This window comes from Rhincodon typus, chromosome 19 (assembly GCF_021869965.1).
Source record: "Rhincodon typus isolate 14 chromosome 19, sRhiTyp1.1, whole genome shotgun sequence".
In the NCBI taxonomy this organism is placed as follows: Eukaryota; Metazoa; Chordata; class Chondrichthyes; order Orectolobiformes; family Rhincodontidae; genus Rhincodon; species Rhincodon typus.
This window is the reverse complement of record NC_063350.1, coordinates 4150229-4163678: the sequence shown is the minus strand read 5'-3', so window position 1 is coordinate 4163678 and position 13450 is coordinate 4150229. Positions and strand designations below refer to the sequence as shown.

Here is a 13450-nt window from a genome sequence, read left to right as displayed (position 1 = left end):
TTATTTCTAACACGGTGCATCACCTCACATGTTCCTATATTAAAGACCATCTTCCATGTTTTTTCCTACTCACAACCCATCTCTCTCCGCTTGAAGCTTCCTTACATTCTCGTCCCATACTTACAATTTTTGTATCAGCAGAAGATTTGGAAATATTGCACTCTGCTCCATCCTCTCAGTCATTAATACAACTAGTAAAAAATTGAGGCCCTATGGCTGATCCTTGCGGCACTCCATGTCTTTCCAAATTGAAAAAGATTCAATAATCCAGACTCTGTATTGTGTCTTAATCAATCCACGCTAAAATATTACCCCCCTACCCCCAAAAAAATGAGCTCCCCTGTTGTGCAAGAACCATTTCTGTGAAACCTTATTCAATACTATCTGAAAGGTTGCATTGAAGTAGGGCAGGCTCAGTGGCCAAATAGTCTACGTCTGCTCTCATGTTCCGAAGGCCATTCAAGCTTACCGTGCTTGTGCCAGCTCTTTGAAAGAGTCACCATAACCCTGCAAACATTTATACTTTTCAAAAACATGTATAACCCCCTTGTAAAAGTTTATGCTTCCATACCTCCCATGCCCAATATTTTGGGTTGTTAATTCCAGACAACTTGCTGCATCTCCTCTCTGGCTCTTCTACCAACCATCTTAGACATGTTCTCTAGATACTGTCCCTGCTGTTAGTGGAATTACCTTCTTTCCGCTATCTTGTTCGAACTTTTCATAACTTCAAACACAATTATCAAGTCTCTCCTTGACCACCAACATTTGATGTAGAACAATTTCTCCAGTCCTCACATCTGGCATTACTGTAATAAATCTCTTCTGCAGCCTCACCAAGGTTTATATACAGGAGACAAAATAGAATTATTCCCAAGAGTGCAATGGGCAACATTAATTTTCCCAATGAGACAACATAAGGCAACACAAATTACTCATTTGAACCTTTATTTCCTTATTGAGCTGTCATGTAGATGTTCTGAATTTATTTTTCCCACAGTCCATTTAAAAGACTTACACAGATCTACTCGTACATCCAAAAAAGTCTTTTTTAAAATGTTTTGCACTACTGTTACACAATCACGTGTGTGCTACAACGGTCACAGAAGCGACTGCAGGCAGAATACTGGTCAGCAAAACAAAGCAAGAAAGCAGATACGAGATATATTGACGAGGGTTGAGGGTCTGCTCTGCACTCATTACCAAGGGCACCTAGAACTACATGTTCGTTCAGTCAGAAGTGATTTCAATTTATTATTTCAGTACACAGTACGTTTTTCAGCAGACGACAAACAAACGTTGCACATCAGTGGAATGTAATAATCAAATCACAACAGGAAACACATTAGGACGCTGAATAATTGCCCACTTCCATCCAAGAAGTTCACCCCGCTTCTCTCAAGATAGTGTCAGCCTTTTCCATGCAGTCCCCTTTAGCAGTCATGATTACAGAGAACTATCAGACCACTCAATCCAAACAGATAACCCAACAGGCTACACTGCTAGACTGTGCAGCTTATTGGCTGAGAGTGAGCTCATCATTCACCCACAGGGAGAGGCCAAGTCAATTAAAGTTACACTGATTCTGCCAAAATTCACACTTAGCCTGACAGAGGATGAGATTGATTTAGACTGCATCAATAAAAGTCTGCGCACATTTCCACAATCATGGTTCTAACTTTGGGAAAAAAGTTCAAAAGTACTACTCAGGAAGCCAAAGGAATCACTAACTGCAGATTCCCCCCACTCGCCCAAAACAGACCATGGTTTCAAGAGCAGGAAGTTACAGGAAGAGGTCTAGGTTTGACAGACAAATCTGAAAAAAGTTAATAGTTTAGTATCAAAATACCAAAAGCACTTATTCAAATACTGATTAGGATTAAGACAAGATTAGGGAGGTGGAGTTGCTGAAGGTGCCAGTTATTACACCACGTGATTGAGCTTTGTGCAAGTACAAAATGAAAAATTTCAGAAGTTGGCTGCATGTGAATACAAGAAAGGGAAGAAGAGCACAAATTGCTGCAAAAGTACAGATTGTTCCAGTCCCATTTTGGTGCTGGGGAATGGGGACAGGAGTAGAAGGGGGCGATGGGGAACCCAGAGAAGGGTGAATGAGACAGCAGAGCTAATCATGACCAGAGTCAGAGTGTCTCCAAGACAACGAGAACAGAACAAACAAGGCAGAACTTAGGAAGTGATCAGGGAGTATCGCAGGGACATAAATGGAGAGGAGGAATTGGTAGCTGGGTGGCAAAGGGGAGATGAGCCTAGTTTGATAGAACTTCAACACATGCAGGTCACCCAGCAGCAAAACCAGCATCTGATTGTGCAAAAAGTGGCCCACTGTGTTAAGAATGCCTGAAATGATGAAAGCCACTGCTATTTTCTTCCCTACAGATTTCCATGATAACTGAAGAAGCCCACTGCTACTGCAGAAGTTGGATAGCCAAGCATTCACCCACATCCCACTACCCCCACCTCTCCCTCCCCTCCCCCCCTCCCCCAAACAGACACACTTGCAATTATGGTCCCTGCGTTTCCCTGAGTATGTGTTCACTGAACAGGGCAGGAGGGTGCAGAGGATGGTGCTTGCAAGATAAAATGTACACTTGGGCAGAAGGAGTGAGGAATGTAAACCCTAGCTCTATTTAGAGAATACAACTCACAAAGTAGGAACAATTCAGGAAACACTCTGCCTTCTAGGGTCAATTACTTTAACAAGCAGCAAGCCCCTCACCAAGCAGTGCTTGTGGACTACAATTCTTGCTCATTCCTCTCTTCCTGCCCCTTATCTTTCTCCAGTAAATTCACAGGCTAGGTTAGGCACCTGAAGGAATTCTAACCGAACTGCCAGAAGGTTTCACACCAAAATATCCAGCCAGATAAAGCTAACCATTAAAAGCAGAGCAGCTCACAGTTACCCCTGGTGTTAGATTGTCCCCAGCCCCAAGTGTTTTCTCAGTGCATCAGAATGCAGCATGGTGGTGTGAAACTCTGTGCAGGTCAAGGAAATGGTATGCATTGCCTTTCAAAAAAAAATCAGAGAGGAACAAGAAAAGGGAAGAGGGACTGGTGGGGCAGTTTTGCCAGACAGGAGCAGGTGAGAGTAAATCAGTGAGTTAAGTTGGAAGTGTAACAGATGTTTTAGCTCTGCGCATCGCCAGGTTCTTGATCTTCACCCTGGTTGTCTGATGTCCACAACTGCAAAATAAAGACAAGAAGAACTATATTAAAAACAAAATCAAAAGAACAACCATACACTGATAAAAACAAAGAAAAAAAATGCTTGTGCACTTAAGACAATTACAGTAAGCTTCAAATAGAGATAGGTAGATCCAGTGAGTAACAGGAAAAAAAATGGATATCACTATATTAGTGCTAATGGCTAACTCCTAATGCTATTGCTCAAAACACTTATTAACCACAGCAGTTCAATCTTTTCAATTTCAACTCCCTGCCCTTTTATAGTCACAAATAATCATCTCATTTGAATTTACATCTTCAAAATATGTTAGTGTACATTCTCACCACCTTTTTTTGTAAAGATATTTTCCTGCTTTGAACCACTGTTGCTCATACTCTTGTTCGGAGTTCCTTGCTATTTCCATTCACCTTAAGTCAGACACTTTTAACTCCACGCCAGTGAATAAAAGCAAACGTTTATAAAGTGCATCATCTCATTGTCCCTCTATCCCACCTGCTATTCTGGGTGACTTTTCTCCCACCTCGACAGTTAGCATACCTCCCTCATGTGTTGTGAATTATTAGTCCAGAAACACAATCAAATTACCTCTGTGCCAGTGTAACATCTAATATACCGAGTACCGGGTGAAGCTCATTGGGCTGGACATAGAATCATGTGGTACAGAAGACGCCCTTTGGTCCACTGAACCTGCACTAACAAAAAACTATTAAAATGACACTAATCCGGTTTTCCTGAACTTGGCCCCTAGCCTTCAATGCAATATTTCAATTGCTCATCCAAGTACTTTTTAAAAAGGTTGAGAAGTTTCCTGCCTCAACTACTCTCCCATGCAGTGCATTCCAGAATCCTGTGTGTGTGTGTGTGTGTGTGTGTGTGTGTGTGTGTGTGTGTGTGTGAGAGAGAGAGAGAGAGAGAGAGAGAGAGAGAGAGAGAGAGAGAGATCCCCTCTAAACCTTCTGCCTTACATCTTAAAATTATGCCCCCATGTCAGATATTTTCTAATCAACCAGTTCAGTTCTGCAACAAATGGGACTTGAACCCGGCCTCCTGGCTCATAGGTAGGGACCACTGTGCTACAGAGCCTTCATACCCCCTCAGTCTTTTATATTTAAAACAGGTCCCCACTTTGCTCTAAAGAAAGACTGGATAAGTTCAGGTTCTTTCTTCATAGATAAAATACTCCATCCCAGCCAACATCCTGGTGAATCTCCTCTGCACTCCTTCCAGCGTAATCACATCCTTCCTGTAGTGCAGTGACCAGAACTGCACACAGTACTTCAACCACAGCCTAACCAAAGTTTTGTACAGCTCCAACATAACCTCCCTGGTCTTATAATCTATGCCATGACCTATCGTATCTGCCTTCCTCACTATCCCTGGCAGCATGTTCCAGACTCCTACTACTCTCTCAAGTAAAAACTTACCCTTCTCATATCCTTTGAACTTTCCCCCCCTCACCTTAAATGCATGCCCCCCTATATTAGACATTTCAACTCAGGGTTGGCAGTCAGAATCTTTTTCCCAATCTATGCAACTCAATTTCAATTTCATACTCTTCTTTCAAGTCTCTCCTCAGTCTCCACCACGCCACGGAAAACAACCCAAGTTTTTCTAGTCTCTCTTTATAGCTCAATCAGTTTTCTATCATCGCGGTCTGTCTACTGATACTAAGCCAATTTTCGATCCAACTTCCCAAGTTACCCTGGATTCCATGAGCTTTCACTTGCTTTATCTGTCATCCACATGGAAACTTAAACAAAGGCTTTGCTGAAATCTAACAAACTACTGCACTACGCTCATCTATACTCATGGTCACCTTCTCAAAAAAAATTCTAACATTTGCGAGGCACGACTTCGCTCTGACAAAGCCATGCTGACTATCCCTATCAAACCTTGCTCCTCTAAGGTTACAGTAATGGTCTCCTTCAGAATTTTCTCCAATAGTTTCCCTATCACAGATGCGAGACTCAATGCACTGGACTTCCCTGGTTTATCTCCAGTATCCTTCTTGTAAAGTGGAGCCACATTAGCTGTCCTCCAGTTCTCTGGCACCTCTTTAGTGGTCCTTCCTCATCTCCTATAGCAGCTTGGGATACAACTCACCAGGACCTGAGAATCTATTTGTTTTTAAATCTGCCAAAGCTTTCATTCCCTCCTCTCCCCATGAGGAACTGCTCAGGAAGTTCAGTGCTTCTTCCCAATTTCTGTACCTATGTTCTCCGGGAGGGAAGATGGATGTGGAGTACTCATTTAACACTCTACCAGTATCCTCCAGCTTCACATACAGATTGCTTCCTTGGTTCCTAAAAGGGCCCAACGCTTTCCCGGTTATCCTGTTCCCTTTGATATACTTGTACAATCTAGACTTAAAGACACTTCTTGCTTTTTAAATTTTAAACCTCTTACCATCACGTGCTGCCCATGGCAACCCTATGTTTGTCTTTTACAATAAAATCGATGAGTAAGCAAAGAGAGGGAATGGCAGATTGACATACCTGAGCTAAGCAGTACAAATGACAGCAGATGGATGTTAATGTGGTGTGGTATGAGGTAGTATATTTCAGATGTACTACAATCTATATGGGGAGGATGGAGGCATGTCAGTGAACAAAAGCTAACTAATAGCAGGTGGACAAAAGTAGTTCAGAGTGTAAATCGAGAAGGGTCTGCTGTCAAATTAACACCTTCTGTGCTCAACAGGGAGTTCAACAATTTCAGATTATCACCACCATTCCATTTTTGTGTACAGCATCTATTTGTAGAATTATAGAATTCCTACAGTGCAGAAAGAGGCCATTTGGCCCATTGAGTCAGCACCAACCCTCTGAAGAGCATCCCACCCAGACTTCCGCCTGATCCCTGTAATCCTGCATTTACCATCTAGCCTACACATCTCTGGACATTATGGACAATTTAATATGACCAATCCACCTAACCTAACCTGCACATCTTTGGACGGAGAGACAAAACCAGAACACCCAGGGGAAACACATGCAGACACGGGGAGAACATGCAAACTCCAAACAAACACAGTCACCCAGGGCTGGAATCAAATCCTGGTCCCTGGTACTGTGAGCCAACAGTACTAACCACTGAGCCACCATGTTGGTAGTGATTCCGCGGTTGTCATTTGCACCTCTCAAATCCACTTTTGGTCCCACTACCATTCCCTTTTTGTCATTTAAACTCCCCTGTCTTCATTCCTATCAGAAAGCTTCTCTTTTGCTCTTTTCACCCCTCTCATACCTCCTTACTTTACCTCAGTACTTGCTTAAAAATTGTTAAATCATTAAGTGTTTCCAGATTTCTTAATAGTGCACAGAAAGTATGAAAACCTATACCAATTTACCTCACATTGCCAGTATTTCATAGTCAAACCGAAATCTTCAGAAAAATGATATAAGTAATGTACAGAAGGCAATCTCCCTTTTTCAACTAAATGACTGCAATTTAATCCATGGGCGTTTATCCCGTATTGGTCATACGTACAGTTAAATTGTCCCGAAGTAACTGCATAATCAAGGTGCTGTCTTTGTATGAATCATCAGCCAACTTGTCCAGCTCTGCAATTGCATCATCAAATGCCTGCAAACACAAAGCAAGGGGAAGTTCGTTACCATTACATGACAGGCTGCTCTGTACTCATGCAACTGGTTGACTACGATTGCTGTAGAGAAGCTGCCTGGAAAGTCAGCTGTTGAATGCAAATTTCAGTCGAACAATGTCCTGGGAAAAAAAAACTCATCATGCAACATGGAAAAATAATGGTTCAACATACCCTCCTGTGAGTTTTAACTAAAAGTCCCTAGCATTCTTTCAAATATCTCCTCATTTCCACTATCCCTGTGATAGACATCCACAACTGCTCTGTTCCTCCAGTCCCCCTTTTTGCATGCTCTACATTCAGGAAAGATTGCTTTTCGTGCTGAAACTGCAGCAGGAACATTCCTGCACATCAGTAGTTGCAGCACCTGGGATTTCAAAGCCTGGAGCCAACAGAAAAAAAAGAGACAGTGCGGGGAGGGGGGAAAGAGAGTGTGGCTAAGAAAGTGGGCAGAGTGCTGAGAATCACTAACTGGTACTGGTCCGGAGGTAGTGATGCTATTCCATACCAGGCACTATCTCAGGTCCAAACTAGTTCTGGCAACTGTGAATAAGGTAACGGGTGCATACCAAAAGAGATTATCAGTGGGAGATGTTTTATGCAGATTCAGTGAGGGGTGAGCGAGCATGTTTTAAAAAAATTCATGGGATGTGGGTGTCCATGCTAGGTCATCATTTATTGCCCATCCTTAACTGCCCTCAGGGGTGGTTAAGTCACATGCAGACCAGACCAGATAAGGACAGCTCCGAGGAAGGGTCACTCAACCCAAAACGTTAACTTTAATTTGTCTCTACAAATTGTCTCTACAGCCAGACTTACTGAGTTTTTCCAGCAACTTCTGTCTTTGTTTTGGGTAAGGACAGCAGTTTCCTTCCCTAAAGAGCTATGTGAACCAGATGGGCTTTTCTGACAATCAGCAGCAACTTCATGGTTATCATTAGATTCTTAGTTCAAGATCTTTATGGAATTCAAATTCCACCATCTGCCATTGTCGGACTCAAACCCGGTCCCAAGATACTTCTTGGTCTCTGGACGAAAAGTCTAGTGATAATACCACTGGGCCATCATGGTCCTTTTGCATATGCTATAATGACCAGCTCCAGAAATTGCATTGTTATTTTTAATGTGTCATTAAGCAGCTGGTACTTTTTAAACTGGCTGCACCAACTGCTTTTATGTGGAACAGTTTGCTTATCTGTTCCCACTCCCACCTTGCATAAAGCAAGTTCAGTAAGACCACTTTCTCTTTGCCAGACACTACTCGTTAAGACCCCAAATTTAGAATTCTTTGACTTGGACAAATGATATTTCTAGATTCCTTGGGCAGAAATGAAAGTACAAATATAACATAGATCCCCTTAGGTCAACCTTTACCACCTACTCTGAATTTTATAAACCAACCTTAAAACAGGAACAAAACCTGCAGCCTGCAATATCCCTGTCAAGGAAACTGTGCAGCACCCTCCAGACTCAGCCGACACCATGTTTTGTGATCAGAAGGTTTTGGGTTCAAACACCAATCCCGAATTGAGCGTAAAGACTAGGGTCATGCTGAGACAAAATTCTGTGGCGTCCGTGGTTGGAAATTTAAGTATGCCACATCACTGTTTGCAGAGCAGACTGATCACCATATACAAAATGGTGAAACTGGTTGTTCAGCTTAGTGCTGCTGATTTGCATACAATGGTTGGATTCAGTCACAATCCTTCACTTAAAATTGATTTACTACCTCCACAAATGCAACGTCATCCCAAACTCAACTTCCTGTGTGTACTCTCAACAGGTCCTGATCTTCAACTTTGCTCCAACACGCCTGGCTCCCGGTTTAGTAATGTCTCGATTTTAAAATTCTCATCTTTAATTTCCAGATCCCTCCATGGCCAAAGTTACCAAACCCAGCCCTCCAACTTTTGAGAAGTGTAAAAATATTGGGTAAAGCTATTATGTGGCTCTGATGCCCACACAGTTGACTAACCTACCACCAAGTCTATGAGGTTACTCCAACTTGGATAGCACAATGGTTTGGTCTTAACTGTAGAATTGTGTCCAGATCTATGTGCCACACTTTAGGCAAGATGTGAAAGCATCACAGAGAGTACAGTGACATTCAAGTGAATGATACGAGGGAATAAAGAACTTCAGTTGTGCAGACTAGTTAGAGACGTTGTGAGTTGGTTCCTTGAAGAGGTGGCTTTGGGAGAAGTTTGTTCAAGCTATTCAAAATTCTGAAAAGGTCTGGACAGACGAGGCAGCGATGAAAATCTTCATGCAGGGAGTGCACAAAATCTGGAATGTAATGCTTGTCAATGTAGTGGAGGCAGCTTCACTCAAGGAAAGGGAGAATTAGGTTATTATCTGAGAAAGGAAGACTGTAGAGGGCTGCATGGAGTAGATTGGGAAGTGGCACTTGGTGATCTTTTCCCACCGAGAGCCAGCACAGACAACTGGCCAAACAGCCTCTTCCTGCCATTAGAAATAGGTCTAATCTGCATAGCGAGACAGAAACGTGCAATGGGACCAGAGAGAGGCCGAGGTTTTTTTTGTAGGGGGTAGCAGGGTGGAGTGAAGAGAAGATCCGTGGTTGAATGAATCCATGAGATTATTTATTGACAGACTAATTGTGAGAAGGGCTCTGATGAGACCCAGGAGGTAGTGGCGCAATGCTGTATCTTAAATAACTTCTGAGTATTCACTTACTGACTTAGCCAGACTGCAGGCCTTCTCAGGATCATTCAGGATCTCATAATAGAACACGGAGAAGTTGAGAGCCAGGCCAAGTCGGATGGGATGTGTTGGCTCCATTTTGTCCTCACTGATATCCAATGCCTCCTGATAGGCCTGCTGCGAGTTTTCCACCGTAGCTTTGAGAAGGAGGAGAAGTTATGGCTGTAGTAGACACTTATACATATACACACACACACACACACACACACAGCAGAAATTACAACTGATTACATTGCAACTGCTTATTGCAAACAGATGTCTCTTCAACACTGCATGTTCACTCACCTCAACTGGTCCATCGTAGAGTTTATGCATCATACCCCATTTTGTTCCACCCTGTCAGCATGCCCTTCAACATGTTTCTCCTTCACCTGTCTACCTAGATCTCATATATCCACACAATTCACCCCAACTATTATGTGGCAAATACCTCACCTCCTAACTCCCTAAAGCCTGTCCACTATCTACAAGGCACAAGTCTGGAGTGTGATGGAATACTCTCCACTTGCCTGGATGGTGCAGCTTCAACAACACTCAAGAAGCTCGACACCATCCAGGACAAAGCAGTCTTCTTGATTGGTGCCCCATCCACAACCTACAACATGCATAGCAGCAGCAGTATGTATGTATCATCTAGAAGATACACTGCAGGAATTCGTCAAGGTTTCTTGGAGAGCACCTTCCAAACCCACCACCTCAGCATCTAGAAGGACAAGAGTACCAGATACATGGGAACAATACTCCCTGCAAGTTTCCCTCCAACACTATTGTGCCTCAGAACTATACTACCATTCCTTCAGCATCCCTGGGGCAAGATCCTGAATTCCCTAACAGCTTGGTGGATGCAGTACAGCCTGCATACTGATGTGGTCAAGGTAGCACATTGCCATCAAGGGAATTTAGAGATGGACAATAAATGTCAGCCTAGCCAGTGACACCCACAGCCCATGAATAAATATATTTTAAAAAAAATTACAATGCTCTTTTTTCTGCAACTTGGGGCCTTTTGTTACATTGAAGATGCTAAATAAATGTAAGTTGTTATTATTCCAACAGTGAGTTGAACGTCTCACTTCTAAGAAGTAGTACGAGTTTCAAACAAAGATATGAGAAAACAAAACCAAATGTTTGGGGCCCAACTGTTATCGGTTTGTCTGGATTCTAAAATTGGACAGGTTGCTTTGTGTCTTTGTAACTATGCATTGTGGGCTTTTTGCCATGAACAGTGCTTATAGGAAATAACAGCTTCTTCACTGACAGAAAGTAATTCATATGTAAATTCACATAACATGCAAAACAAGAAAGGGCAATGACAAAATGGAATGACATACAAACCCTTAAATTACTAAAACCAGGATTCCTCAAAAATATACAGATATCAACTTCTTCATACATCCTTTGACTGCTCTTTCAACCCTTCAGCGATATTTGTATTCTTGAGCGTAGATATTAGTAGCTGTTGAACCACAGATGGATTCAGTGAAATAGTCTGTTTGACTTATAGGTAGATGCTGTTGATAAACTATGTTGCAATGGGAGTTGGCACATAAGAGATTAGCTCTCCGAACATACCTTTCTTTTTGTCCCCACTTGCAACCTCAGAGAGGTATCTGTAATAGTCTCCCTTCATTTTCAGATAGAAGACCTTGCTTGTAGCCTGGGTTGTTTTGGCAATTAGGTACTTGTCCAGAAGATACTGGATGAAAAATGAACAAAGATGTCAGGTAATGAACAAAAAAAAACACACATTTGCAACTGTGTTAGTAAGAACTAAGAATTTCTCCGAGTTACTAGGTAGACACTGCTCTTGCATCCTTTTTCACCCTCTGTAAACTTGATCTCATCATAATTACTGCCCATATCCTGACTGACACTAAGGGTGGAATTTTCCCATTTTTGGATTCCGTCCAATCAAAGGTTGAAATCTTGAGAACTTAGGAGTGCCACGGAAGAAGCCACAGATTCTGAAGAAGGGTCCCAGCCTGAAACATCAACTTTCCTGCTTCTCTGATGCTACCTGTCTTGCTGTGTTCCTCCAAGTCCACACTGTTATCTCACACATTCGCAAGTGCTATTTTGAGTTAGAAGAATCAATAACTACTGCAACAAAAAAAAATCCGAGTTCTGATAAAATTTTCATGTTGAATGATGCTTGTTTGCCTCAGGTTAGCAAATCTGTAATCACCATTTAAATACGTATATAAGTTTTCTAAAAAACTCATTTGTGGGATGTGGGCGTCGCTGGCCAGCCAGCATTTATTACCCGTCCCTAGTTGTCCTTAAGAAGGTAGTGGTGAGCCGTCTTTTGCAGTCCATCTGCTGCGGGTTGACCCACAATGCCATTAGGGAAGAATTCCAGGATTTTGACTCAGGTGACAGTGAAGGAACAGTGATATATTTCCAAGTCAGGATGGGGAATGGCTTGGAGGAGAAGTTGAATACCGTAGCATCTCCATATATCTGCTGCCTTTGTCCTTCTAGATGGACGTGGTTGTGGGTTTGGCAGGTGCTGGCTGAGGATCTTTGTTAAATTTCTGCAGTATATCTTGTAGACGGTACATGCTGCTGCTACTAAATGCTGGTGGTGCAGAGAGCGGATGCTTGTGGGTGTAGTGCCAATCAAACCGGCTGCTTTGTCCTGAAAGTATCAAGCTTCTTAAGTGTTGTAGGAACTGCACTCATCCAGGCAAGTGGGGAGTGTTCTGACTTGTGTCTTGTAGATGGTGGACAGGTTTTGGAGTCAGATAGCGAGTTACTTGCCGCAGTATTCTTCGTATTTTTTCCTTTATTCTTTCATGGGATTTGGGTGTTGCTGGCAAGGCCAGTATTTCTTTCCCCATTCCTAAATGTCCTTGAACAGAGTGGCTTGCAAAGCCATTTATTGTTACAGGTCATATGTAGGCAAGGCTGGATAAGGACAACAGATTTCCTTCCCGAAAAGTACATTAATGAATCAGATGCACTTTTTTGACAAGTGGTGATAATGGTCATGGTTAACGTTACTGAGACTAGCTTTTACAAAGCATCATCTGAAAAAGCTAATTAAATGGATATTGGGTCAACTGTTTAGCATGGAACAGGCAAGGCTGACCTATTAATTAGTGAGCTAGGTGGACATTCATACTAAGTCATTTTTCTGGCGACATTCAAATTTATTCCATTCAATTTACCACTGTCGAATTTCAACTCTCAACCTCTGGTCATCACTTCAGCGCCACGACCACAATATTAGCCAGTGGTTCCACATGGGTTATATAGGGAGTGTGAATCCAGTGGTTCGATCAGCTCAAAGCACGCTCTCCTGCACACCCCAACCTAAATGAAACAAAGCCTAACTGGAGCAATGAATGTTTCACAGATAGACATGGTTCAGTTTCCACCATAATGTAACAGGGAAACGAATCAAATATGTTTGTTAGATAATGTTGTTGCAAGAATCTCAGAAATGATCCACTGGAATTAGTTAAAAAGGGTGCATTTTATTTTTATGGTATTAATATTCATGGGACATACAATGGATTTCAGCAATCTTTCTATTACTGAACATCTACTGGTTTTCCTTTATTAATTCATTTGTTATATCCTCAAAGAACTTTGACAAATCTGTCAATTATGATTTCCCTTTCGCAAAGCTATGTTGACTTTTTGATTGTGCTAGCTTTTCTAAATGCCCTGCTATTTATTCTTTATAACGCACAATAGCTTCTTCCCAATGACAGATGCTAGGCTATCTGGTTGAGTTTCTGGTTTTCAGTCTCCCTCCATACTTTAACAGGAGCATCTCATCGGCAGTTTTCAAATCTGCTGGAACCCTGTGGAATCCAGGAAGTACTGGTATAATTTGATCAATACCTCCACTATCTTTGCAGCCACTTCCTTTAAAACCCTGGGATACAAACCATCAGGCACTGAAATAA

General features: G+C 42.2%; 1 protein-coding gene across 4 annotated transcripts in view; it reads right to left on the bottom strand.

Annotated features, from left to right (window-relative positions):
* Positions 1 to 931: 931 nt before the first annotated feature.
* The window catches only part of LOC109935218 (14-3-3 protein beta/alpha-1-like), a 35183-nt gene continuing 22664 nt past the window's right edge, over positions 932 to 13450 (bottom strand). For all 4 annotated transcript variants that reach the window (XM_048608468.1, XM_048608469.1, XM_048608470.1 and 1 more), the window contains exons 3-6: positions 11106 to 11229; positions 9507 to 9670; positions 6695 to 6790; positions 932 to 3201 (exon numbers count right to left, since the gene is read on the bottom strand). In XM_048608468.1, coding sequence (XP_048464425.1) covers positions 3145 to 3201; positions 6695 to 6790; positions 9507 to 9670; positions 11106 to 11229 — 441 coding nt within the window. In that variant the 3' untranslated portion in view covers positions 932 to 3144. The remainder of the gene's footprint in view (positions 3202 to 6694; positions 6791 to 9506; positions 9671 to 11105; positions 11230 to 13450) is intronic.